A 24,110-nucleotide genomic window follows, 5' to 3' on the forward strand; every position below is an offset into this window, starting at 1 on the left:
CGTATCTATATTTACATTATCGTCTAATTTATTGACTCGAGTTCCATCATATTACGTTGCAATGATAATTCGAGTTTCAGGGGCGCTGCAACTTGAAACTTTTGCATGTTGTTTTTGCTCCATTTCAACCATAAACATTCCACGACCGGTAAAAAATATTTCTGGCCACTCCACATCGCCTCTAGGTTACGCGGCATCACAAAACTGCAATAACCCCTCTTCTCACATGAATACAAACACTGAATTTGCATTATTATTCTTAATATATATTACTCAGCAAATTTACGCCTTTTCGCGATTAACCTTTCTCAATTGGGCAAACTTATTTTGGTCTGCGCCCACATCGCGTGTTGGTCACGCGACATCCCAAAAACGCGAATACTCATACCGTGAAAGTGACGCACACTCAGTAAAGGCTTTCGCAATAGCCGAAGGCTGCCCCGTTTCGAAAGCAATAAGAAATGCCCGCTCATCGATCGCTACGTAACTGCCTACTCGCAGCTGCCGAGCAGAATAGATTCCTCGACTTATAAAAAGCTCTTCTTGCATGGCAGTGTACCGTTTTCGAGCCCTATCGGCATATCACAACACACAGAACCACTCTTTCACAAACATAAAATTATGAAAATCCACGATATATACAAATACAAAATATTAAGAACCTATAAAAACGCCACATTAGGCAGGGCGGAACTAATCCAAGAATTATCAAATCTCAGGAAAAGTACAAGTCCCTACCATTTTCGATATCAACCGCCATACTACGTTCCCTTCTCGCGCATCTACTATGGGAAAGAAAGGCTATGGGAAAAAATGTGGACGTTCTGGCCCTTACTAACAAAACCTTATTTAACCTGTTTGTTTGACTGTGTTGAAACTGCTTCTGCTTCTAAGTATGCTGTGTAATTGTTCTTGTAAATGCCATTTGTGATGGAAGTGTCTGATCGTTTCTTTATCTGCTGATGTTTATATTGACACGTGTGCTTATCTTTATCGGCCGACCACGTTTCGCCGCTTAACAACTGTAATCGCACAGCGAGGGACGCGCCTGCATGTATCAGACGTTTCTGGAAAGTTATCGATGCTTCTACCCGGCTGTCTGTTGTCGCCGAACCTTGTGTTATCTAATTTCATCGCGTGACTCGAATGTTGTAGAACTTTGTGGAAGGCAAGCGGGTCCGAACGATTAGTCTGGAACATTCGACGACTGCTCTATAAAAGCCGACCCGCTTGACCCGCAGATCAGATTTTCGACGATCGCCGAGCGTGTTCGCCGCTATCGTTGTGCTATAAGTGTAGCCTGTTTTGTGGGCACAGGTTCGCCCAATAAAAGTTTGTTTGGTCGTTCACAGTATTGCTTACTGTGTTATTCAACGTCACCACCACGTGACATCTGGTGGAGGTGCTTTTCGTTCATGTACCGGACGCCCCCGACAAGCCGTGATCCAAGCCCGGACCGCAAAGAGAACACCAACGTAGTCCCGGAGCATCCAGCAAGCCGCCGTCTTCAACAGCTGCCCCCGGAGCACGGACTTCTACCTCAGAAGACCAAGAAGATTGTGGACAAGGCAACCCCAATGGCAGCCCCAGCGTCCCCCATCGTGCTGCAGCAGCCCAGGGAACCTCCGACGTTCCGCGGATCAACATTCGAGGACCCGGAAACCTGGCTCGAAACGTATGAGAGGGTCGCTAAGTTTAACAGTTGGGACAGCGACGACAAGCTGCGCCATGTCTATTTCGCATTGGAAGACGCCGCCAGGACGTGGTTCGAGAATCGGGAAGCCACCTTAACGACGTGGGACCTTTTCCGAAGCGGCTTCTTGCACACGTTTACAAGCGTCGTGCGAAAAGAGCGAGCCCAAGCTCTACTAGAAACCAGAGTGCAGCTGCCAAACGAGACGATCGCGATCTTCACGGAGGAGATGGCCCGTCTTTTCCGGCACGCCGACCCGGAAATGTCGGAGGAGAAAAAAGTTCGCTTCCTGATGCGCGGCGTCAAGCAAGACCTTTTCGCCAGACTTATTCGTAACCCACCGAAGACTGTGGCTGAGTTTTCTGCAGAGGCATCGACGATCGAGAAAACTCTGGAGATGCGCACCCGGCAATATAACCACCAGGGGCACACGCCGCAGTATGCCATCTAAGGACTGGGTTCGGACGACCTTCAAGAGACCATCAGGGCCATTGTGCGCGAAGAACTGCGCAAGGTCCTGCCTTCGTCGCAGCCTCAAGTAGCTTCGATCGCCGACATCGTGAAAGATGAGGTTCAGCGATCGCTTAGGGTTCCTGAGGTGCAACCTCAATTACCGCAGCCCCAGGCAGAAGCGATGACCTACGCCGCCGTCGCACGCCGTGAAGGTCCCCCTCCGCGACCACGCCAGGGCCCTGCAACGACGCAATTCCGTCGTCCGCCGCCGCCGCCGCCAGCACGCCCACCCGTCGCCCAGCGCACCTACGCGAGGAAGACGGACATTTGGCGAGCCCCCGACCACCGTCCGATCTGCTATCACTGCGGAGAAGCCGGCCATGTGTATCGCCGATGCCCATACCGGGAGATGGGACTGCGAGGTTTCGCCGTCAATGCTCCGCGCCCGCAGCGAGGTGAACGCCCTCGCGATATCGCCGACTACCTCGCCGCTACTCATTGGAGCTCTCGACGACCGTCGCGTTCGCCATCACCAGGCCGCTACCTGTCGCCGCAGCGCCGACCATACACTGGCCCAGCCCGGGGCCGGTCAGCGAGCCCGTATCCGGAAAACTAAAAGCAGCAACCGATGGAGGTGCGGTTGCTGTTCGTCGAACTGACGAAGATCCTCCGACGCCGACGAAGACGACGAAGAAACCATCTCGACGACCTAATGACGACACGCCGCCGTCCCGACGAAGTCAGGAAGCCAAGACTACACCGACGAAAGACGACTTGACGACGCGACGTTCCAGCTTCAGTTCAACACGACGCAGCCGTGATCCGACGCCGAGACCTAACTGTAATGCAAGACAAAGAACCACCGACCTCGACGTGCTTCTCGACGGCCACGCAGTCACCGCTTTAGTAGACACAGGAGCCGATTACTCCGTCATGAGTGGACCCATCGCCGCCCAGTTGAGGAAAGTTAAGACTGCATGGGAAGGCCCTCAAATTCGCACCGCTGGAGGACACCTGATTACGCCGACTGGGATCTGCACGGCAAGAATTACCGTTCATGACCGGACTTACCCTGCCACCTTCGTTGTCCTCCAACAGTGTTCACGAGACGTCATTCTCGGCATGGACTTCCTGAATCAACATGGCGCAGTCATCGACCTGAAGTCGAAATCGATAACGCTGTCACAAGATCAAGCGATACCGCCGGAGAGCTGTCGTAGTCACCACGCCTTGAGTGTGCTCGAAGATCAAGTGAGCATCCCGCCGCGCGCCAGCATTATTATTTCCGTCGGCACTAAAACACCCGCTGACGTAGAAGGCGTCATCGAGGGCGACCAACATCTACTGCTCGACCGTGAAATTTGCGTCGCAAGAGGGATCGCTCGACTCCACGGAGGGCAAGTGGAAGTTATGCTAACCAACTTCAGCCAAGAGTTCAAGCACATCAACAAGGGCACGACAATCGCATACATCGAGGAAATTGTGGAAACCGGCAATGCCTTTGTACTCTCGGATTCAGCCGCATCTACCCCGATGAGCATTGTCCCCGAACCAGACTTCGACGTGAATCCAAGTCTTCCTATGAGTAAGCAGCAACAGATCAGAAGTCTTCTCCGACGATACAAAGACTGCTTTTCGACGTCATCGAGGATTCGACAAACACCAGTTGCAAAGCATCGCATAATAACCGAAGAGAGCGCTCGACCACTCCGCCAGAGCCCTTACCGAGTTTCGACGCGAGAACGTGAAGCTATTAGGCAACAAGTCGACGAAATGCTGCGCGACGACGTCATCCAGCCGTCGAAAAGCCCGTGGGCCTCTCCTGTAGTCCTGGTGAAGAAAAAGGACGGAACCCTACGCTTCTGCGTCGACTATCGTCGACTGAACAAGATCACGAAGAAGGATGTGTACCCACTTCCACGGATAGACGACGCATTGGATCGGCTCTGCAACGCTAAATACTTCTCGTCGATGGACCTCAAGTCTGGCTACTGGCAAATAGAAGTCGACGAGAGAGATCGCGAAAAGACTGCCTTCATCACCCCAGACGGCCTCTACGAGTTCAAGGTCATGCCATTCGGACTGTGCTCGGCACCTGCAACGTTTCAGCGCGTCATGGACACGGTGTTAGCCGGACTGAAGTGGCAGACGTGCCTTGTTTACCTGCATGACGTCGTTGTCTTCGCCGGAAATTTCGACGATCACCTTAGGCGGCTTGCGACAGTGTTAGAAGCCATCAAGTCATCAGGGCTCACTCTGAAGCCGGAAAAGTGCCGCTTCGCTTACGATGAGCTTTTGTTCCTAGGACACGTGATCAGAAAATCAGGAGTACGCCCCGACCCACAGAAGACAGCTGCCATCGCAAAGTTCCCACAGCCAACCGACAAGAAGGCAGTGCGCAGATTCCTTGGCATGTGTGCCTACTATAGGCGCTTTGTCAAGGACTTCTCACGTATCGTGGAGCCGCTAACACATCTAACCAAATGTGATGTCGCGTTCAAGTGGGAAACGTCGCAGGCCAAGGCATTCCAAGAACTCAACCGACGCATGCAGTCACCGCCGGTACTTGCACACTTCGACGAGGACGCCGATACCGAAATCCACACTGACGCCAGTAGCCTAGGCCTCGGTGCTGTCCTAGTCCAGAGGAAAGAAGGACTTGAAAGGGTGATATCGTATGCTAGCCGGTCGCTGTCAAAAGCGGAAAGCAACTATTCTACGACTGAAAAGGAATGCCTCGCCATCATTTGGGCTATAGCTAAATTCCGCCCTTACCTCTATGGCAGGCCATTCAAAGTCGTCAGTGACCATCATGCATTGTGTTGGCTAGCTAACTTAAAGGACCCTTCAGGACGGCTGGCGCGGTGGAGCCTCAGACTACAAGAATATGACGTCACGGTAATATACAAGTCCGGAAGAAAACACTCCGACGCCGACTGCTTATCGCGCGCCCCCATCGATCCCCCGCCGCAAGACGACGAGGACGACGACGCCTTCCTTGGGATAATAAGCGCGGAAGACTTCACTAAACAGCAACGAGCAGACCCGGAGCTAAAAGGCCTCGTCGAGTATTTGGAAGGAAACACCAACATTGTCCCTAGGGCATTTAAGCGTGGGTTGTCGTCGTTCACGCTACAAAACAACCTGCTCGTGAAGAAGAACTTCTCACCAGTCCGCGCCAGCTACCTTCTTGCTGTACCGCCAGCGCTGCGTCCAGAAATACTGCACGCCCTACACGACGATCCAACCGCTGGGCACCTCGGATTCTCCCGGACGCTGTCGAGAATACAGGAAAGGTATTACTGGCCGCGTCTGACCGCCGACGTCGCCCGTTACGTCAAGACATGCCGAGACTGTCAACGACGCAAGACACCACCAAAAAGGCCAGCAGGATTACTACAGCCAATCGAGCCTCCTTGCCGACCATTCCAGCAGATCGGGATGGACTTGCTGGGACCCTTTCCGATGTCAACATCCGGGAATAAGTGGATCGTCGTGGCGACGGACTATCTCACCCGCTTTGCTGAAACTAAAGCTCTACCAAAAGGCAGCGCAGCCGAAGTGGCGAAATTTTTCGTCGAGAACATCCTGCTGCGACATGGTGCCCCAGAAGTCCTCATCACCGACAGAGGAACGGCTTTTACAGCAGAGCTCACCCAAGCCATTCTGCAGTACAGCCAGACAAGCCACAGGAGGACAACTGCCTACCATCCGCAGACGAATGGTCTCACGGAGCGCCTGAACAAGACCCTCGCCGACATGCTAGCAATGTAAGTCGACGTCGAACACAAGACGTGGGACGCGATCCTGCCGTACGTAACCTTTGCGTACAACACGGCGGTGCAAGAAACAACACAGATCACGCCGTTTAAGCTGGTTTACGGCAGGAACCCGACGACGACGCTTGACGCCATGCTGCCGCACATAACTGACGAAGAGAATGTTGACGTCGCTAGCTATCTCCAGCGCGCCGAAGAAGCCCGACAGCTCGCCCGCCTGCGAATCAAGAGCCAGGAGAGGACCGACAGCCGACACTACAACCTCCGACGACGCTTCGTCGAGTACCAGCCTGGCGACCGTGTTTGGGTCTGGACCCCGATACGCCGATGAGGACTCAGTGAGAAACTACTCCGACGCTATTTCGGACCCTACAAGGTCATCCGACGTATTGGCGCTCTGGACTATGAGGTCGTGCCAGACGGCATTTCGCATTCACAGCGGCGCCGCGCACGATCTGAAGTGGTCCACGTGGTGCGTCTTAAACCCTTTTACGGACGCTGACGAACTTCGTTATTTTTCGTCTTTTCTTTGCTACGAGTGCTTTTGTTTATGAACTTCGTTTGTTTGCAGCATCGGGTCGATGCTTCTTAAGAGGGGGGGTATTGACACGTGTGCTTATCTTTATCGGCCGACCACGTTTCGCCGCTTAACAACTGTAATCGCACAGCGAGGGACGCGCCTGCATGTATCAGACGTTTCTGGAAAGTTATCGATGCTTCTACCCGGCTTTCTGTTGTCGCCGAACCTTGTGTTATCTAATTTCATCGCGTGACTCGAATGTTGTAGAACTTTGTGGAAGGCACGCGGGTCCGAACGATTAGTCTGGAACATTCGACGACTGCTCTATAAAAGCCGACCCGCTTGACCCGCAGATCAGATTTTCGACGATCGCCGAGCGTGTTCGCCGCTATCGTTGTGCTATAAGTGTAGCCTGTTTTGTGGGCACAGGTGCGCCCAATAAAAGTTTGTTTGGTCGTTCACAGTATTGCTTACTGTGTTATTCAACGTCACCACCACGTGACAATATAACTTAATCCATATAACAAACCGTCGTGTCACTGCTGCTGCACGGGTGGCTAGAGCTTAACCTGCACAGACGCAGATTTTTTTTCTCTGGCCCCCTATTGTCGCAGTAACAATGTATTGTCTGCGGCGAAAAAAAAACTTGATTGATTGATTTATTTACATATGGCCTACCGTTGCACACCACAGTGAATTTCGACCAGCCGCCGCAAGCCAAGCAAGGTGAAGTGGACCAATCGCGGACGCCGCCCTTCTCATCCGGTTATCTACTTTCCCTGCGCTAGGGACCCACCGAAGACCTTTCTACTTTGGTGCACTCTTTGCCTGCTGTCAGCCAATCCGATAAGAAAACCTGAAGGCTAGGCACTGCTTTCAAAGTCAACGGAAGTGACCTCTTACGAATTACGAAGCCCTTTGATTGGTCTTTAATGCAGCGCTCCGTATCACCACCCGATCCCTGCGTCAGCTGTGTGTTATAACTGGCCATCACACAGAAATCGGCGATAGCAAGCGACTTTTCTCTTACCCCTGCCACTCATGTGCCTATAAGAACGTCTTACGTAAACGCACTCGGGGTCTTTTACCGACCGACCGACCGACCGACCGACTGACTGACTGACTGACTGACTGACTGACTGACTGACTGACTGAGTGACTGACTTGAGGCGCAGTGCCATTCTTAACATTATGATACGAGGTTTTAGAATTTCGTTAGTCAAACACACGTGACAAGAAATGGATGCCGTCAAGCCACAGGAGCCGCTCCATCTCAAGGATTACGTAAGGCGCAACCGGTTGCGTTTCAAGGAAAGGCTTGAACGTTGGTGACAGCCACGTCTCTGGACCTGCCACTGGCTGAAGCACTTGAAGCAGTCATTCTCCTTTGCACAGCTCGTGATAATGAATTGGAAGTATGCAACTTCAGCTTCGAAGATGGTGAGCGAGAAGACGAGAACGGAACTTTACTGCGCTAATGAAAGAGCTACTGCGTCAGCTAAGCGAACGACGTCTACGATAAGACGCCTCCTATAAGAATGCCAACAGTTGAAAAAAAAGTTACCACAGGATCTTAGGACGCATGCTATACGGTGCCGTTTCGGTAGCCTTGAAGAGCTACTAAAGCAATAATGCTTGCTTCCACCCTTCCAATGCAGTTTTTACTTTGGTTTTATAGCGAGGATGGCTGCTTTGTGGTATATGAAGAAATTAGAAAGACGTACAAATACGATTACAACACTCCATCGAGCAGAAATTCCAACAAGATTCACTGCACAGTGCAGTTTGCACTTAGTCTGCGCTATGTAGTATATGTCTACAACTTTGTTCGCAGATTCCACTCGGCTAAAAATATATATCTACGAATGACTGTAACATCGTTGCACAGGAGAGACTGCCATTGAAGCGAGGACCCAGCGCAATGTTATATTGTGCATTTCATGCATATTCAAATTAGGGCAACAAGTTTTAGCAAAATAATGGTTCTTAGAAGCTTTGAGTTCTAGCATTACACTCAACATGCCAAAGTCAGTCTTTGCGCGACCGCCAATGCTAAGGCTTCAAATCCCATTCTAATAGATATGCTTTTGGAAGACTGCTATAGTCGCTTACAAGTTTACTGTGTGTGAGCTGTGTAATATTTTGATTCGTTATAGAGAAAAAGTCATTACTACTTGGACTACAGGCTTCTGGACGAACAATGTATATGTAACATATCTAGAAATCTCCAAATTATACTCCAGTGATTTACACCCGGTGAAAAAGCGCCAAAAAAAGAAATAACAGGCGCGGGAATGGGTCTTACAATGCACATAAGTCTATACATTTGAAAGGTGGGTTTCTATCTATTTGTTACAAATTTAAAGTGTATTTCTCAGCGATGGAGACGTGCTAAGCGAGAAAAGCACAAGGAAGTCGTGTAGCATATTGGTTCGATGTAGGGATGAAGTACGGAATGTAAGATCCCAGGCCCACAACACGGACGTAGGTGCAGAGCGTCATAAGGGTAACAGTCGATCACAACCGTTTCCGGTGATGAGGGGGCGATCTAGGTGTGGCTCCCGCATAAAGATCTTTAGTGATGCTATTAAGCGTATTGGTTGGCCCGCGCGCGTTCACTTGTGTGATAGGAGAAGGCAACACCACCACGACCATCTGAAGTCTTATCACAAGTCGCATCGAAAGCCGAAAGTATATTCAGAGGGAAAATGCCTGCGTAGTATGCTCCTGTCTACAAAAAGAAAAAGTGATGACAAGAATCGGTGTCGTTAGGGAAGAGTTACGCGCAAGTTTCTCTAAGGACAGGACCACATTCATATCCCGGTGATCAGCGGAAATGTACTTCGGCAGCATGTCAACTAGCATGTGATTGATACTTCATTATGGTTGTTGAGTATTTGTGGTATGTCTAGTTCGAGCGAGTAGTATCTGCGATGGCATTGGAGAGATAGTGGCGAGCTAAGTGTGCGATTCCTCCGCGACGTGTTAGCAAGCCTGCGACATCAGTTGGACAGGTCGCCGGCAAGGCTTGAATGGTATCTCACCGTTGTGCTAACATGATAATCACAACTGCACACACACTTTGCGAAAATGAAAGAGGGAAATGGACGAGTGAGTTGCGAAATACCTTAATGAAATAATGGTATGGTATATGTGAAGAGACTGAAGGCATTCAGGTTACGTGGAAGGCTTTTTCAAGCCTTGGCAGAGTTCATATGCGGCAACACAACGACGCAGAGAATATTCTATGCCAACCCAAATGAGTCAGTGTGGTATTGTGTGCGTGACACGCCATGGCAGCCTGTCGTCAGGGAATCATGGAGTTGCGGGGGGACGGTTCACCTTGGATGCTCGAAAATAACAAGCTGCACAGAGAGACTTCCGAGGGACATTTGTACAGTAGAACGTCACACCCTGAAAAAATAAGCTTACGAATAGAAACACCACAATATTTAGTACTACGGCCAATGTTGATATCGTTCGGGATGATCCAGCGTTTTAGCGTGAGGAAGTGAGATCAAGCTATGCTTACTTGCATCACAATGGCGGGCCTGCTCATGCAAAAAGTGAAAGCATTTCATTTGAGGGTGCCCGAGTACTCTGTGTCCATTAAGCCAGACAGTTATACCAAGAATACTACGTTATAAATGACTAGAATTCGAAATAAGTTCACCTATTAGTACAGTGTAGTAAAAAAGAAACATCTTCACAGTGTAGTTGTGGCAGACGCGAAAAATGAACAGGCTGAAAAATAGCAGTAAACTGGATAGACCATCGGCGTCTTCGAAACCGAGTAAGCTTGCTCCTGAAGGCATAAAGCCGAGGGACCCAGTCGGCCAGTTGACCCTCGTAGTGACGAAATCCCACGCGTCATGACGAAACGGGATTGTTCACACACAAAAACAGAAAAATTTTTGGACTGCGAATTTATACACTTAAGAACCGCACTCAAATATGGAATAGTTTCATTCGGAAAGGAAGACAGTGGCTGTCGTGTCCACTGTAAAGTTGATTCAAACGGCTTTTATCCCAATGCCGTTGCATCATTGCAGAATATTTTGCGAGCGTAGTCGTCAAAGTAGTCTAGAATGGATACTGAATTCAGGAGGTTGATAAACGGCAAGAAGACAGAAGCTTCCAGAAGCTAGGCCTCAAGAAAATAAAATTACTCTTTTTTTTATTCACATACCCTAAAGGCCCTTGCGGGCATCACGTGGGGGGGGGGGGGAGGGTGTACTGCAAACATAGGGAGGTTACAGTGAAGCGGGTGAACCGTCAGTAACAGCAAAATTAGTGAAACAGACAATAAATGAGACGCACGCATACAAAAAATAGTATGACGTTGTAGAGATACGGATTCAGACACAAATATCAATCGATGCTAAGCGAACTATTCAGCATCCCTACAAATGTATCATAATTTATTATAGAAAGGACATCGTATGGTACAGTATTCCAATGGCGGATGGGACGAAATAGTGGCGAGTTAAGAGGTTTGCACGCTCATGTTGCATTACAACCTTTAAAGGGTGATCTAGGCGCGGGCAGGCTGTATGTGAAAAGCCGTATATGACGATTGATAATGATAAAGGTTTTGATAGTTAGATAAAATGTCATCAGTCTTCTTTTCTCTTGTGATGGAAGGTTTAGTGATACTTTGATGTTAGTGATGCTGGAATGGCGTAATTTCATGTTATGAATCTTGTAGCTTTATTCTGAACAGACTCTAGCTTACTAATTAGGTATATTTGCGGTAGGTTCCAAATGAATGACGCATATTCTAATTTAGAGCGGACAAGAGAGGTGCATGCCATAGGCTTTGTCCTCGGGTTAGCTTGATGTACGCGACGTCTGATAAATACGAGTGTTTTGGATGCATTAGAAGTTATTACGTCAACGTGGGTATTCCACATTAGGTCGGCAGACGGGTGCACGCCAAAGTACTTAAATGAGGAACCGTGTTCGTTAGGTATTGCTCAATCATATAGGAATTCCGTGGTGGGTTGCCCAGAAAAGATGAATATGCGTTCCGCAGGCGGACACACGGACCGACGCCCGGCACTTTCGATCTCAAACAAAGAAGTGATACACTGTTGTTCCAAGGCAAATATATACAAGTAGTCCAGCGCTCAGGGGGAGCAATGGACTGGCGGCACGCTAACTAAACCGTGGCGACCTCTACCAATAAAAAGAAATATTTGAGTACAATGCGTAGGAGGAACATTCAGGAACATTTAACCCATTAAGGCCCATGAAAAACCGAAAAACCTACCAGTTACATTTTGTTGATTTTTTTGTGTCAAATGAAGTTTTCACGTTGTAAATAGATTGTGAAAGTTTTGTGAGTGGCGCTTCATTCTTTCAAACGCTAGGATAGTTTACTTTATAAAGTACACTGGCCCTTTATGGGAGTAACACCAGATGTAGGCACACAAGATGCATATGATACATCTTGGAGCTTCCAAAAACAAAAAGGCTTGCAGCGAAGAGTCTAACAAGTCCGCATAACCTTCTGGTAGTAACATTGGCATTTTAGTGGGATATATTGTTTGTTATGGAGGCGTGTTTACTTATCAAGTGTGTAACATGACTTTTCAAGTAACAAGGAAGGGCTTTCCTGTTCCTTTCAGAGGCGCGCGACGCAAATGTATTATTAAAGCAAATCTCGACTCGACAATTGGCGATAAATACGGGCATTCAAACGCATTCAGCATTCAGCATTCGGTTCAGTGGTAATATCGACGTTCGACACACTAGTGACATCTCCTCTAATGACAGTCGGTTCTTGCATTACAACCCTTTTGTATGATGGCTAGGTGACATTTTCATTAGGTTTTCTGTCATTTCAAAAGGTGGGGTTTACGTCTGCTTCACCAATCTGGGTTACCCTACTTTTATTGCATAAGTGATCTCCATTGGAATAGGAATATACATAGTTTTTGTTGTTTTCTGTTCCCTCCCACCAATTTTCTAATTTGTAATAAAGGATGCATGAACCATCTTTCTTTTTAAATATTTTTCATCTGCTACCTAATGGTTTCCATTTAACTAAACACTGGTTCGCTATTTTATTGACTGAGAAGAAGTGCGTCATCAACTTTGTCGGCAGCAAGAAAGGAACCAAGAGGAATAATAGTAATGTTCATGTAATTCTAAATACGTTTCTTTCCTGTAACAGTCTCTGAAGTTCTTTTAGCCAGCAAAAGCTATTTTGACGGAGTTCAGGTAAAAAAGCCACCGTGTGTCCTTGAGATCAAGCACACCCCTCTGACACACACATAGGCCCAGCGTACTTTACAAATTACACCTGCATTCATTTTTATGCGATGGTATAAACATGTATTGTATATGAAATATCATGTGTTCATGAGAAGAACTTCAGTTTGGCCTAGTGGGTGTTTCCTCCTTATCATACTGAGCGCGAATAAAGACTGGGACGACGGAAGAAAACACGAAAGAGGCCCTGGCGGTAACTTTCAACTGGTTTATTTACGGGAACCCGTGGCAATATATAGACAAGTTGAACACGCGCAGAACGCAGAACCAGTTGAAAGTTACCACCCGGGTCGTTTTTGTGTTTTCTTCCGCTGTCCCCGTCTTTATAGGCAGTCAATATGATATGCGTTCATCATTGGCACCCTTTTTTTCTAAAAGTTGCCCAAGAACTTCAGCTTCGAGAAGCATACGCTATGCTTGCCAAAAAATGAAGAAGTTGCATGTAGGGAAGCACCTGCTAAGTTCAGCACTTTTCCAAGATTGGCGATGAATAGATCAGACACATCATGCAGGTGACAAAAACTACAATGCGGTCGTCTTCGCAGCACCCTTCTTAGCGAAATGGCGTACAAAGGAACACAGTGTATCTTGTCTTTATTAATTTACAAATGAAAATGATAGTGTACTTTTAAAAGTACGCATGGCAATAAGGGGTAAATTCAAGTAAAACAAGAAACTTAGTAAGGTCAGGGAGTTTTATCTGTTCAGGAAAAACATCATGTAATCTATACAGAAACTACGGCTGAGGCGCATCAGTTCCCAATATATATTTCTTTCATTGCCTTTTCTTCTTTCTTGAAACCCAGGTTATAATCAGTCGTTATAACTACCGTTGCTGCTCGTTTAATCTCAAGGCGCGACACACAGGGCAAGACGCAATTACGAAGTGCTGAAAGTGCTGAACTACTACAGTCGTTGCTCTATAGCTCACCGGCTCGCCTGCGCTTGTGTCGCGCTTGCGCGACGAGAAATGCTTCATGAAGCGCGCGCCTACTAACAATTTCTGGGTGAAAGGTATACAACCTTGTACTCATGGCAGTCCCCTCATTGCAAAACCGTATACGCTTTCCAGATTTCTCTTTCTTTTTTCTATGTACCTTCCTAAAGGCAAGCTGAAGCACTTTTCCAAAAAAGTGAGCTTGCAGCGAGTTATTACACATCAACCCCCTGAATACGAACATATCTGTATAAGAGGCATAAAATGCCGCAAGTCGCTTTAGGTGAGCGAAAACAAGGAGCAGCTGCGGCGGGGGACGTCACGTAGGAGATAACGGGTTCTCACTGGCGAACACAATCGTGACGTCATTGTAGGTATTGTCAAGGCGCCTGGTTCAAATGAGGCCCTGACAGGCCCTGACAAGGTAGATCAAACCGTAAAACGTCTCAAAAAATGTGTGCTGCTGATGAAAAATCTCAAAAATATATATCCACGAAGCTCAAGGACACCCAGTCAAATATTATAGATATGGAAAGACGGTTGCCGCAGATCGAACACTGTCTAGAAACGGTGTACACAACGTTCTCACAAAGACGTATCCACAGTGCGCACGCTTGTCCAGGAAACTCGGGATCAAATTAAAAGCATTCAACTTAAACAAGTAGAGCAAGCCAATCTAGTGCTGGATAATCTTGACAACCGGATGTGCGGTAATAACCTTGCATTCAAGGGCATTCTTAGGACAAAACTGAGAAATTGAATGACACGGAAGAATTAATTACGGAGTTTGTAACAAAACTTTCGGCATTGGGCCTAATGTAATTAAACTGGTTCATAGACTGCGACAGGAAAGGCCGGGATAGAGTTGCCCCTTAATAGTAACATGTTCGAACGATGGGGATAAAGGCACCATCCTGAAGAATACATTAAAGATTACAGACTTTGCGTCTGCTCGGGTATGGGTCGAAGAAGACGTTTCACCGCGTTTGCGGCTTATCTTAAATAAACTCCATGTTTTTTTTTCTCGGACTAACCTTCACCTCCACGAAAAATTCAAGCTAGCTTTTGAAAGCGCTATACGTTTTCTTCTTCAGTCAATAAGATGTCCGTTCTCTCATACCACCGGGAACGTAGAACAAAAGAATGAACCTGAGACAGGAAGGGCCCCATTGTATCAAACGTTGTTCTTGTGCTTCAGTTGCCAACACATCCAGTTATTAGACAAGGATATCTCTCTCGTATCTGCAAACTTAACACATCTTCGCCCAACTGCAACCTCAAGTTATTCTTCTCAAGGTTATCACGCTGTGTATGTTTCGCTCATGGTTCTAGCCTGTATATTTCGCGCTCGCGCAAGAACCATATCTGTTGCGAGTCAGCGCCCGTGTCGTGTGCTCCTTTTCCCATTTTTGCACTGTTTGTGTTAGTGCCAACAAGCCCGGCTAGCCATAATTCTGAAATTACACGATGCATCAATGAACCGTATTTCTTTCGAAGTAAGTAAATGATTGTCGCAGCTCTGTGTCCGCAAGCATGTCGCCAGCAAAATCACCCCTGCATCTCCTCGATGACGGGGCTCACGGGAGGCACGCGGGCGACAACGGCCGCTTATCCGACGTCTGCCCGAGCGCATTCACCGAGAAAGCTGGACGCATGTTTTTCACTCTCAATAATGCCCACTAGAATAAACTGGTGTTTTGCTTTTTATGGGGGGGGGGGGGGGTCGCGGTATTATAACTGCTGTGAACTCGTTCTGCGATGAACAAAAGCTGCGGGTGCTGTGACCTCTGGTGCACTATCAAATAATGGCGGCTAATATGGCTTGTATATCCAATGATGCTGTGCATGCGTCACCTTATCTCGCCTCCTACGCACGATTACGGTGAGGCGCAGGTGTAAACGACAAAAGTGACCATTGGCGGCTGCCTCTGAAGAACCGTCCACTACGCTGCGGCATACAACAGGACGATGCGTCACGGCCGCCAGCATGGGTGACGTGCCACGTATTGTGTTGTTTCCTAACGTCGTCTAGTGCTCTCACGCCAGACAGCGGCATGCCGTTTCAAGGAGCTTTTTGTTAGTGCACTTGTACCATGATCAAGAATGCGCCATGTTGGCAAGGGTCGCAATTTCGCCATGATGAGGGCACCGCTATACCAGGCACCTTGCATGTTGTTCGCGCCATGGCTACTTCACGCGGCTCACTCCGATATCACGAGATCTGCGAGTGCTGCCTGTGAGTCCGTTGCGGTAAGGGTGAAAGTATAGCCCCACTGCGATCAAGTATTGGCCGAAACTGCAATGTGAGCGTGGGCTTCTCCCATCCACCGCCACACGATTCACCTAAGGTCAAGTTAAAATGCACTCGAGCTTATTACGCATGGGCAATGAGCTCTGTTGGTAACAGCTGTCGATCAGCTAGTGTGAACAAAACAATTGTATTTATAAGCGTTTAACTTCTGTCTGTTTTACCACAGCGGCGAAATAACTATTCAAATTATTGTGATTAGAAACCACACTGCTACGACCACCGCTTATCGCTCAGCGGAATACTGCGCAAAACTCAGTCATCTCGACGTTGCAATGACTGGAACATAGTTCAATTACTAAGAAATACACGCGGTCATCAGGCACACTATACTTTGGGGGAAGTTAGTGCGGAAAGCCTGAAAAATGCGCAACTGGCTGCTCCGAAGTCGGCTAGATGGGTGGAAGGCTCATTTGATGCCCCTCTTGACGACACTTTCGGTGCTTCTCCCCTCCCCCTGTCCTCATTCGCTGCGGTCGCCACGCGAAAGGAGCGAAGCTACCACAGAAATTTCATATGTGATTGCCACGCAGCAATACCCACAACCTAAAAGATAATTTCACAAGGTAAATAATACTGGGACAGTATCATAAGCCACCACAAACCTTCCGACTCCAAAACCTCCTCAATTTCCTTTTAATAACACTGTCACAGGGCAGGCGTAATGTCATTCGCAGCGAATATTATTACGTCTTAATGCCATTTTTTTTGCTTCGCCACTTTTGTAGCTTCTACACGGGCACAGTGAATGACATTCACAGCGTATGGCATTCGCCCATTGAATGAATTGCTCGAACTCATGCAAGCGCAATTTATGTAATCTCGACGACAGGGGCCTGACAAAAAATTACGAAATCGATAAGTTAAACTAAATGTAATCAGAGTAAAGGTAAACTTTTTAATCCGTTTTTGACGTAGAGCACGATAGTCGAAGTAATCTATGCAGCTTTATTCTTGTTCCCAGTCTCCGCCTGGACGCTAACACTTCTTGCCGGCCATGTTTACAAACATTTGTCTGCTTTTTTTCTTTTTCATTTCTGCACATTGTTTTGAAAGTGGTGCCGCGCTAAACCCTATCTAGCAACCATGGAACTCAACTCTGCAGCTTCGTCAGCAGAGAATGAGAAGCGAGAAGTGCACTGGACCGACGACTAGACGCGCGCGCTGCTGAAGGTGTGGGAAGACCACCTCACCGAGTTGCGCAGCTCGAAGTGCGACCCGAAATTATACATCTCGATTGCCGACTGCCTGCGTGCCGATAAACATGGCGTCAATTGCGAGTGCCATTTTATATACCCGTGTAGACAGGGAACGCAAGAATGCAATGACATTCGGCATGAATATCATTTACTACGAATGACATTACACGTGCCGCGCGACAAAGGTGTAAGACATGATTCAAAATTCACTAAGCAGCTGCAGTATCTACAATGACCAGCTAAGTGGCTTCTATGCTTGACGTTAAGTCAGCAAGCATGCTAGGGGAAACACGTTCTATATAATAACGTGTGTTGCCTTTCTTTACGATAAATGTTTAACATTCGAACTAGCAGAACTATTTTCAGCCCTCATACCATAAGGATCTCGCGAACAATTTTGATGCTCTGTGACGTAAGGTTATCTTTAACCAAACCCGGGCTATTTTTAAACGTTTAAATGTTAATGCTGGCAGACACGAACACCAGCCAGCCTAATCTTACGGCGTGCTTTCGAGACGAGTTTGCTCGATTGCTTCATTAGCAGCGAAATAGCGGGGCCTAGGAGGCATGTCCCATCTTCCATTATTTTATTCAACTAAACTTTGTTATTCCTAACAATTCCTGGCAGAGTCGTTTTCCTCCAGAGAAGAAGCTTTCGTGTGCACTAATCAAGGCAAAACAAAGCAAATAAAGCAAATATTGCTAGTCGTGAAAACACGCAATCTCTTTTGACTGAAACGGTTTGGCGAACTGAACGATGGCTTGGCTTACCAAACGCAGAGCAGAGCGAAGCACAGCGCTGCCAGTAGGTGCAACATCTTGTCCGCGACTTGGTTTGCGGAGCTACTGGCTCCCACGGGCAGATTTGTTAGCACGCACACGGGACATGCACAATATGTCGCGCGCCTCTCTGCGGTCTTCCCCAAGTTGTGCTATTTTCGAATATCCTCCATGTTGGCTTTCCTTGTCTTGACGTACCATTTTCATGACACCGCCTTAGCGGCGACGAACGTTTCCTGCTAAGAGCGACGCTATGGTTTCTACTTTTATCGGGCTTCATTGCTGTGCTCTAAAGAAGCCCGCATGGTCGAAAACAATTCTACAGTGGCTGAGTAGCGCCAAAATAGAGTCCTACGTTTCAGTTCATAATAGGCTCTAAATTAGATTTAGCGAGTAACATGCTCGTTCTCAGGATAAACTAATTAAATGATCCAACAGTATTTCTTTAGAAAACTGAATAAAGGAGCTTGGTACATACCCGAATGGAACTGGTCGCTTGTTTTCTTCGCTGCGTCTTCCTACATTTACTTCAATAGAATGCTTTTTTGTGGGGACGTAAGCTACGCTGGCGGCAGGCGGACATCACTACCTGGTCCCGACGGGCTCGCGTGCCCGCCACTTGGTAACGTTTGGTTGTGCCCCTACAGTGACACAGAAACTCCGTGCGATTCATTCTTGAGGGAAAATTATACACCTAGCGTCTTTCCGCAAGCATATCAAACCTTCCTTAGACCAGTCATCATGCCGTCACACTGCCATTGCTAGTGGCGTTTGAAAACCAATAGGAAGGATAGCTTTGAGGGGCTCCGAACGGCGCCTAGGACTTGATCAGGTGTATTCATACGCGGCCATGGCGGGCTTCCGGCGAGGTCGTTTGTCTATCGATAGCATGCCTAATTTAGATGCATTTGTTCAGCATCAAAAGAGCATGGCCCTACGAATGGTGGCCATGATCCTCGACGTCAAAGGCACGCATGGTAGTAAGTAAAGCGACCAATTTTTGATACTTTGGCTGATGCGATAATTGGTATCCGTGTGTGGCTCTGCATTTCCAGCTATTCGGAGAATGAGCATACCTCTGTGGGTGCCTAGTGCGGATGGAACATGGTGAGGTCTAAACTGCAAAGAAGTGCCACAAGGCGGAGTGTTAAGCCCCACGCTTTCTGACATGGCACTATTCGGCCTAGTAAGGTCATTGCCGGAAGCAGTAACTATATACATAAGCTGGTATTTACATCTAGACATCTCAAGTGACACGTCTACACATAAGAGAGAGACTGCAGAGGCCGGCCCCGTAAATGTACTGCGTAGCTTGATAAGCTCGATCGATATATAAAAAATGTGACGCTTAGACAATATAAAGCAAAGCAATGGTGCCATTATTATTGCCAAACATTTATTGTACGAAAAATGCACCCGTTTCTCCGAGTAAACAGAACCAACTATGACAGTAGTGCGTGACCACCCAATAACAACGCTTATTACGATCGACATTCTAAGAGCACACCCCATGTAGATCAAATCACCATCTCTCATAAATCTTGCTATACTGCTTACCTTGTCGCCTTGGAATCAAATTATATGCTTTCTACGTTGCGAATGTTGCAGTTCAAGGCGTAAAGAAGAGGGTGCAAACGCACAAAAGCAAGTCTGAATAAGAAATATTTATTTTTGCACTAAAATTAAGCACCCCGCAGGGGCCTCTGCGTCAGCAGACGTTTGGTTGGTTGCGACACCACGTACCGGAGCACACGAGGATTGGATCCCCCGGGTGTAGCCGTGCGTGGCTTAGCCGTGCCTGGGGAAAGAAGGATCCTTGGGGCTGAACCGATGCCGGGTGTTCGAACCTTGAAGGCCCCGCGCCGGCAGCAACACGCCTCTTTGGCCTATGCTTCTCATAGAAGGCACCTCCAGAATGACCCACCTGGAGGAAATATATAGTCACCTTTTTTTGCCCTCCTCTTCAATCTCCGCCTTTCTCTCTAGCATTTTCTTGTCCTCCCCTTCCATCTTCGTCTTTCGCTCTCGCCTCTTCATCTGTCCTGTCTTTTGTTCCCTTCTCACTTTATAATTTCCGGGTGGCAAGTGTTAACCTTTTGTGGGTAGCCAACCTTGCGTGTACCATGTTTGGTTACAGTAGTGGCGTACAGTTGGCGTTTGCAGGTCTTGTTTTTCCAGGTCCCGCAGCGTCCCCTCGTTGGATTCCATGGTGGGTGGCTGCCGTTGCTGCCGAACAATTCACCTTTACATATGGCAAGTTCATTCCTCCCACTACCTGATCGGCCTCAGAAACGAGGATGCATTGAAGTTCTCAAATGGTTTGGCAAACAAATTGACAATTTTCCAAAATTTCATATGATACACTCTGACAAGACAGGAAAGGCAGTGAGAATAATCTCACCTTCATGGTTGCAAAAACACGGATTTAAGTTTTTGGTCCAGGTGAAAAAGCCGTCAAGTTCGCAAGCTGTGATCTCTTTCTCGAAATACGCGAAAAGATACAACACGAGGAACTGCCTCATCCATTGTCATTCGGGGTTCTCCTTGTGACAGTGACACCGCACCGCACTATGAACACCACCCGTGGGGTTGTTTCCGATGCTGAACTGAGGGAGCTGACTGAAGCTAAACTACTTGAGGGCTGGAATGATCAAAACGTGGTAAATGTCAAGAGAACTACGATGAGGAGCGATGTCACAGGGATCGAAACAGAGCACCTAATTCTAACTTTCAGATCAAATATGCTCCTTCGGACCATTTAGGCTGGGTACATAAAGATCCGGGTCAGACCGTACATCACAATCCTCTCCGATGCTTTATTTGGCAAAGATTTCTCCACAGTTCACAGACCCGCTGAGGCCGCTAGCCTTTTGCTAAATGTTGTGCCCAAGAACAGCCACCTGAAAATTGCGAGCATACTCCACACTGCGTGAACAGTGATGGGGAGCACTCCGCATACTCGAAGCCCTGCCGCATCCTGAAAAAGAAATCACGGCAATTAAAGTGAAAGAAAACATCGTTCAAAGAGGCATGCAGGCGGGCAGCGTACCTGCCAATGATCGGTTTGCCGAAGCGCCGCGTCAAGGGGTAGCGCTACAACGACCTCCGGTGGCTGTCGGGCCCCACGCAAAGTGAGCCAGCAGTAACCAGACACGCCTCCTCCTCCACCCCCCCCCCCCGCCACCAGCTGCAGCTAGCGCTGCTCCACCATCCCAGCAGAAAGGGGCCACCTACCACCGGGATGGCGGCCTCAAAGGTCTCGTCCGACGTGTTGAGGCCTTTACGCCTAACGCAGCGCTAGAAGAGTGTCTGGACACTCCCTCTCTGGACACTACAACAAAGGGCCAGACAGCGCCTAATGAACGGCGAGATTCTCGCGATTGCTCCAAAAAAGAAAAACACCGCATCACGGCACCCGGAAAGGGCTCTGTGAGCCGGGGCTGCGCAGTATCGCGATGATATCTTATAGATACTTTTATTTGTATTTCTGTATCGAGCAACATTTGGAAAATGTATTTGTATCTCCTTAGTGAACTTTTACGAAATATTGATTATATCGGGATATTGTGCAGGACACGGCTGTCTCGTCCGATTCTTTTTGTCGGAATTGATCTGATGGGTTCGCAGCATGTGTCACCGCTTTTTTCCTTGACTTTCACGGTTACAACAGCGAAACACACAGCTACAGCACGTAGAGAGACCACGAGCGAGACGCAGATCAGCGCTTCGCGTGCATGTTGCAAGCGCCGAGGAACTGTCAACATGCCGCCGAGCAGGTGAGAGGCACGCCAGAAAAACAATCCAAAATATCAGGAAAAAGGAACCGCAATTACCGGACAGAAATCGTCCAATCGCACACACAGGAGAATAGGAAGCAGCTCTATTCAGGAAATAGCCTTCGCACAGCGTCATGTCTTCACGGAGCAACAACATACCAGAAATAAAAAGTACACCAGTATCTAAAGTCTTGTATGTGTTGAAGCAATCCTATGACGGCCTGCAAATAAAAGAAGTTGAAACAAGAGAAGGGGCGCGGGGAGAAAAGAGAATAAAGAAGGAGTGCGATAGAGCAAAATGGAGTAGCTGATGTGAGGCTGCTAAGTACAGTTTTATTACATTTACTATTTTGGCGCAGTCAGCGTTATACGATCCATGATGCGGGTAACCTTCTTCCTTCGGCCAGCCAATAACAGCCTCGTCTTCACGAAGTACATGCCCCCTGGAGACCCGCCAGTCTATCTTCCCGTCGACGTGACGACAGCTGAGTTCGTGTCTACCGTTCTGCAGAAGGCATCTATGTCTTTGGATGAACTCTTAGAGGAAGGGTCTGTGAAAATAAACCTTCAAGTCTCCCCTTTCAACCGCTATATGCTATCGCAAGTAGAGAAGTCTGTCGCATCGGAAACAACTTCGCATTCAGATCTCTCCGTTATGCTTCAGGCTATTCATCTTCAACAAAAGCAAGTTTTACAGCAAAATGATGTGATTCAGATTCTTGTCTCGGTTCTGAGCCTCAAAGAAAGCGTTCCTACAGAGGTTGTCGAACTTGAACCCTCTTATAGTTTGTAGGGGACTCCAGAAGCTTGGATTGCGTTCTTTGAATACGCCTGTCGACAAAACGGCTGGGACACAGATGCAAGAAGAGTGAAGCATATGCTCCCTTTTCTAAATGGCATCGTAATAAAATGGCACGAGCTGCGTATCACGGGACGTCAATATGGTGCATGGCGCACGTGGAAGGAGAACTTCATCTCGTCATTACGTGGCAGCCCGCTTGAGCGATGGGAACAAGCTATATCTTATCGCTATAGTTCTGTAGCAGTGCTCGAGCATTTCTTCGAAAAGCGTCTACTACTTCAAATTGCAGAGCCGGAACTTACACTGAAATCCGTTATAACGCTCATAATAGATGGCCTACCTCGGGAATTGCAACGACAAATTCAAGTTACAGCACCAAAAACTATGGAGACTTTGATGGAGTCACTTCAAGAGATCGCCTGCAATTGGATGAAGAGGACGACACAGCCGCATTGCCATGTCCAGGGGCAAAAGCACCCAGAAACGGAGAGTTTCATGAACGGTTACCAAACAACGGTTACCAAGTGGGAAGTCACCCATAGGTCGTTGCATGCCGCGGAGAGTCGTTGCCTGAGGAACTCAGTTTGCCCAGATTTAAAAAAAAACTAAATATTGAGGGTTTTCAGTGAGACCCTATCACAAAAAACGAGACTGTTTCTTTGATTTCTGCGAGTTTGTTATTAATATAGATTGAGGTTAATGGACAACGTACAACAGCACTTATAAACAGCGGAGCTTCTGTATCCATTTTTATGAAAAGCCACACAAACCCGCAAGATGAATTCCGAGCGAGATCAGTTCTTGTGCACGGGTATGATGGAAGCAAGAGAGTGTACTGTGAGTAGGCACGCCTGAAAAGTAAAGTGCCAATCTAAAGAGGCACACGTGACTGCATTAGTTTTAGACATTGTGGAGTACGACTTTCTCCTATCTCGTCCGGACATGAAGTTGTTGAGACTGAGTATTTATTGGGACGATACGGTGTCCGTTGATCAAGAGGCTGACCAAACAGTCAGGACAAAAGAAGACCACCTACGGATGCTGGAGAAAGACATAGCGTTCTTCGAATATCCCTGTCGACAAAACGATTGAGACACAGATGCAAGAAGAGTGAAGCATATGCCCTCTTTTCTAAATGGTATCGTAAGGAAATAGTACGAGCTGCGTATCACGGGACATCAGTGTGATGCATGGAGCACGTGGAAGGAGAACTTCATCTCGTCATTACGTGGCAGCCCGCTTCAGCGATGGGAACAAGCTATATCGGTCGGCCCCGCATAGCACTGTCGCCGGGATCAGCCCACTTATTGAAATTGAAATTGAAGTTTATTAAAAAATAGGAACGTACATAGGAAATGTTGTACAGGACATCTGGATCCCTAGCTCAAGGCTAGTTGGGATCCATGCTAGTTATTATTCACAATCTTAACATCAATACGAAGTATAAGTAAGTCATATATACGTAAACATTCATTTAAAGCACGAGGCAGGGTACGTGTATTAGCTACGAGAAACCCACAGAAAGGAATTTGTATTTAGTAATTTATACACTGAATGTGAAAAAGGTAAACATACGTACATCGAGAT

General features: G+C 47.7%; 1 protein-coding gene across 1 annotated transcript in view; it reads right to left on the bottom strand.

Annotated features, from left to right (window-relative positions):
* The window catches only part of LOC142574424 (cytochrome P450 3A9-like), a 421,036-nt gene extending 403,036 nt beyond the window's left edge, over window positions 1-18,000 (bottom strand). Inside the window, exon 1 of the mRNA XM_075683508.1 lies at window positions 17,937-18,000. Within this exon, the coding sequence (XP_075539623.1) occupies window positions 17,937-17,983 (47 nt within the window). The 5' untranslated portion in view covers window positions 17,984-18,000. The remainder of the gene's footprint in view (window positions 1-17,936) is intronic.
* Window positions 18,001-24,110: the final 6,110 nt, after the last annotated feature.

The sequence above is a fragment of the Dermacentor variabilis genome, chromosome 3 (genome assembly GCF_050947875.1).
Source record: "Dermacentor variabilis isolate Ectoservices chromosome 3, ASM5094787v1, whole genome shotgun sequence".
In the NCBI taxonomy this organism is placed as follows: domain Eukaryota; kingdom Metazoa; phylum Arthropoda; class Arachnida; order Ixodida; family Ixodidae; genus Dermacentor; species Dermacentor variabilis.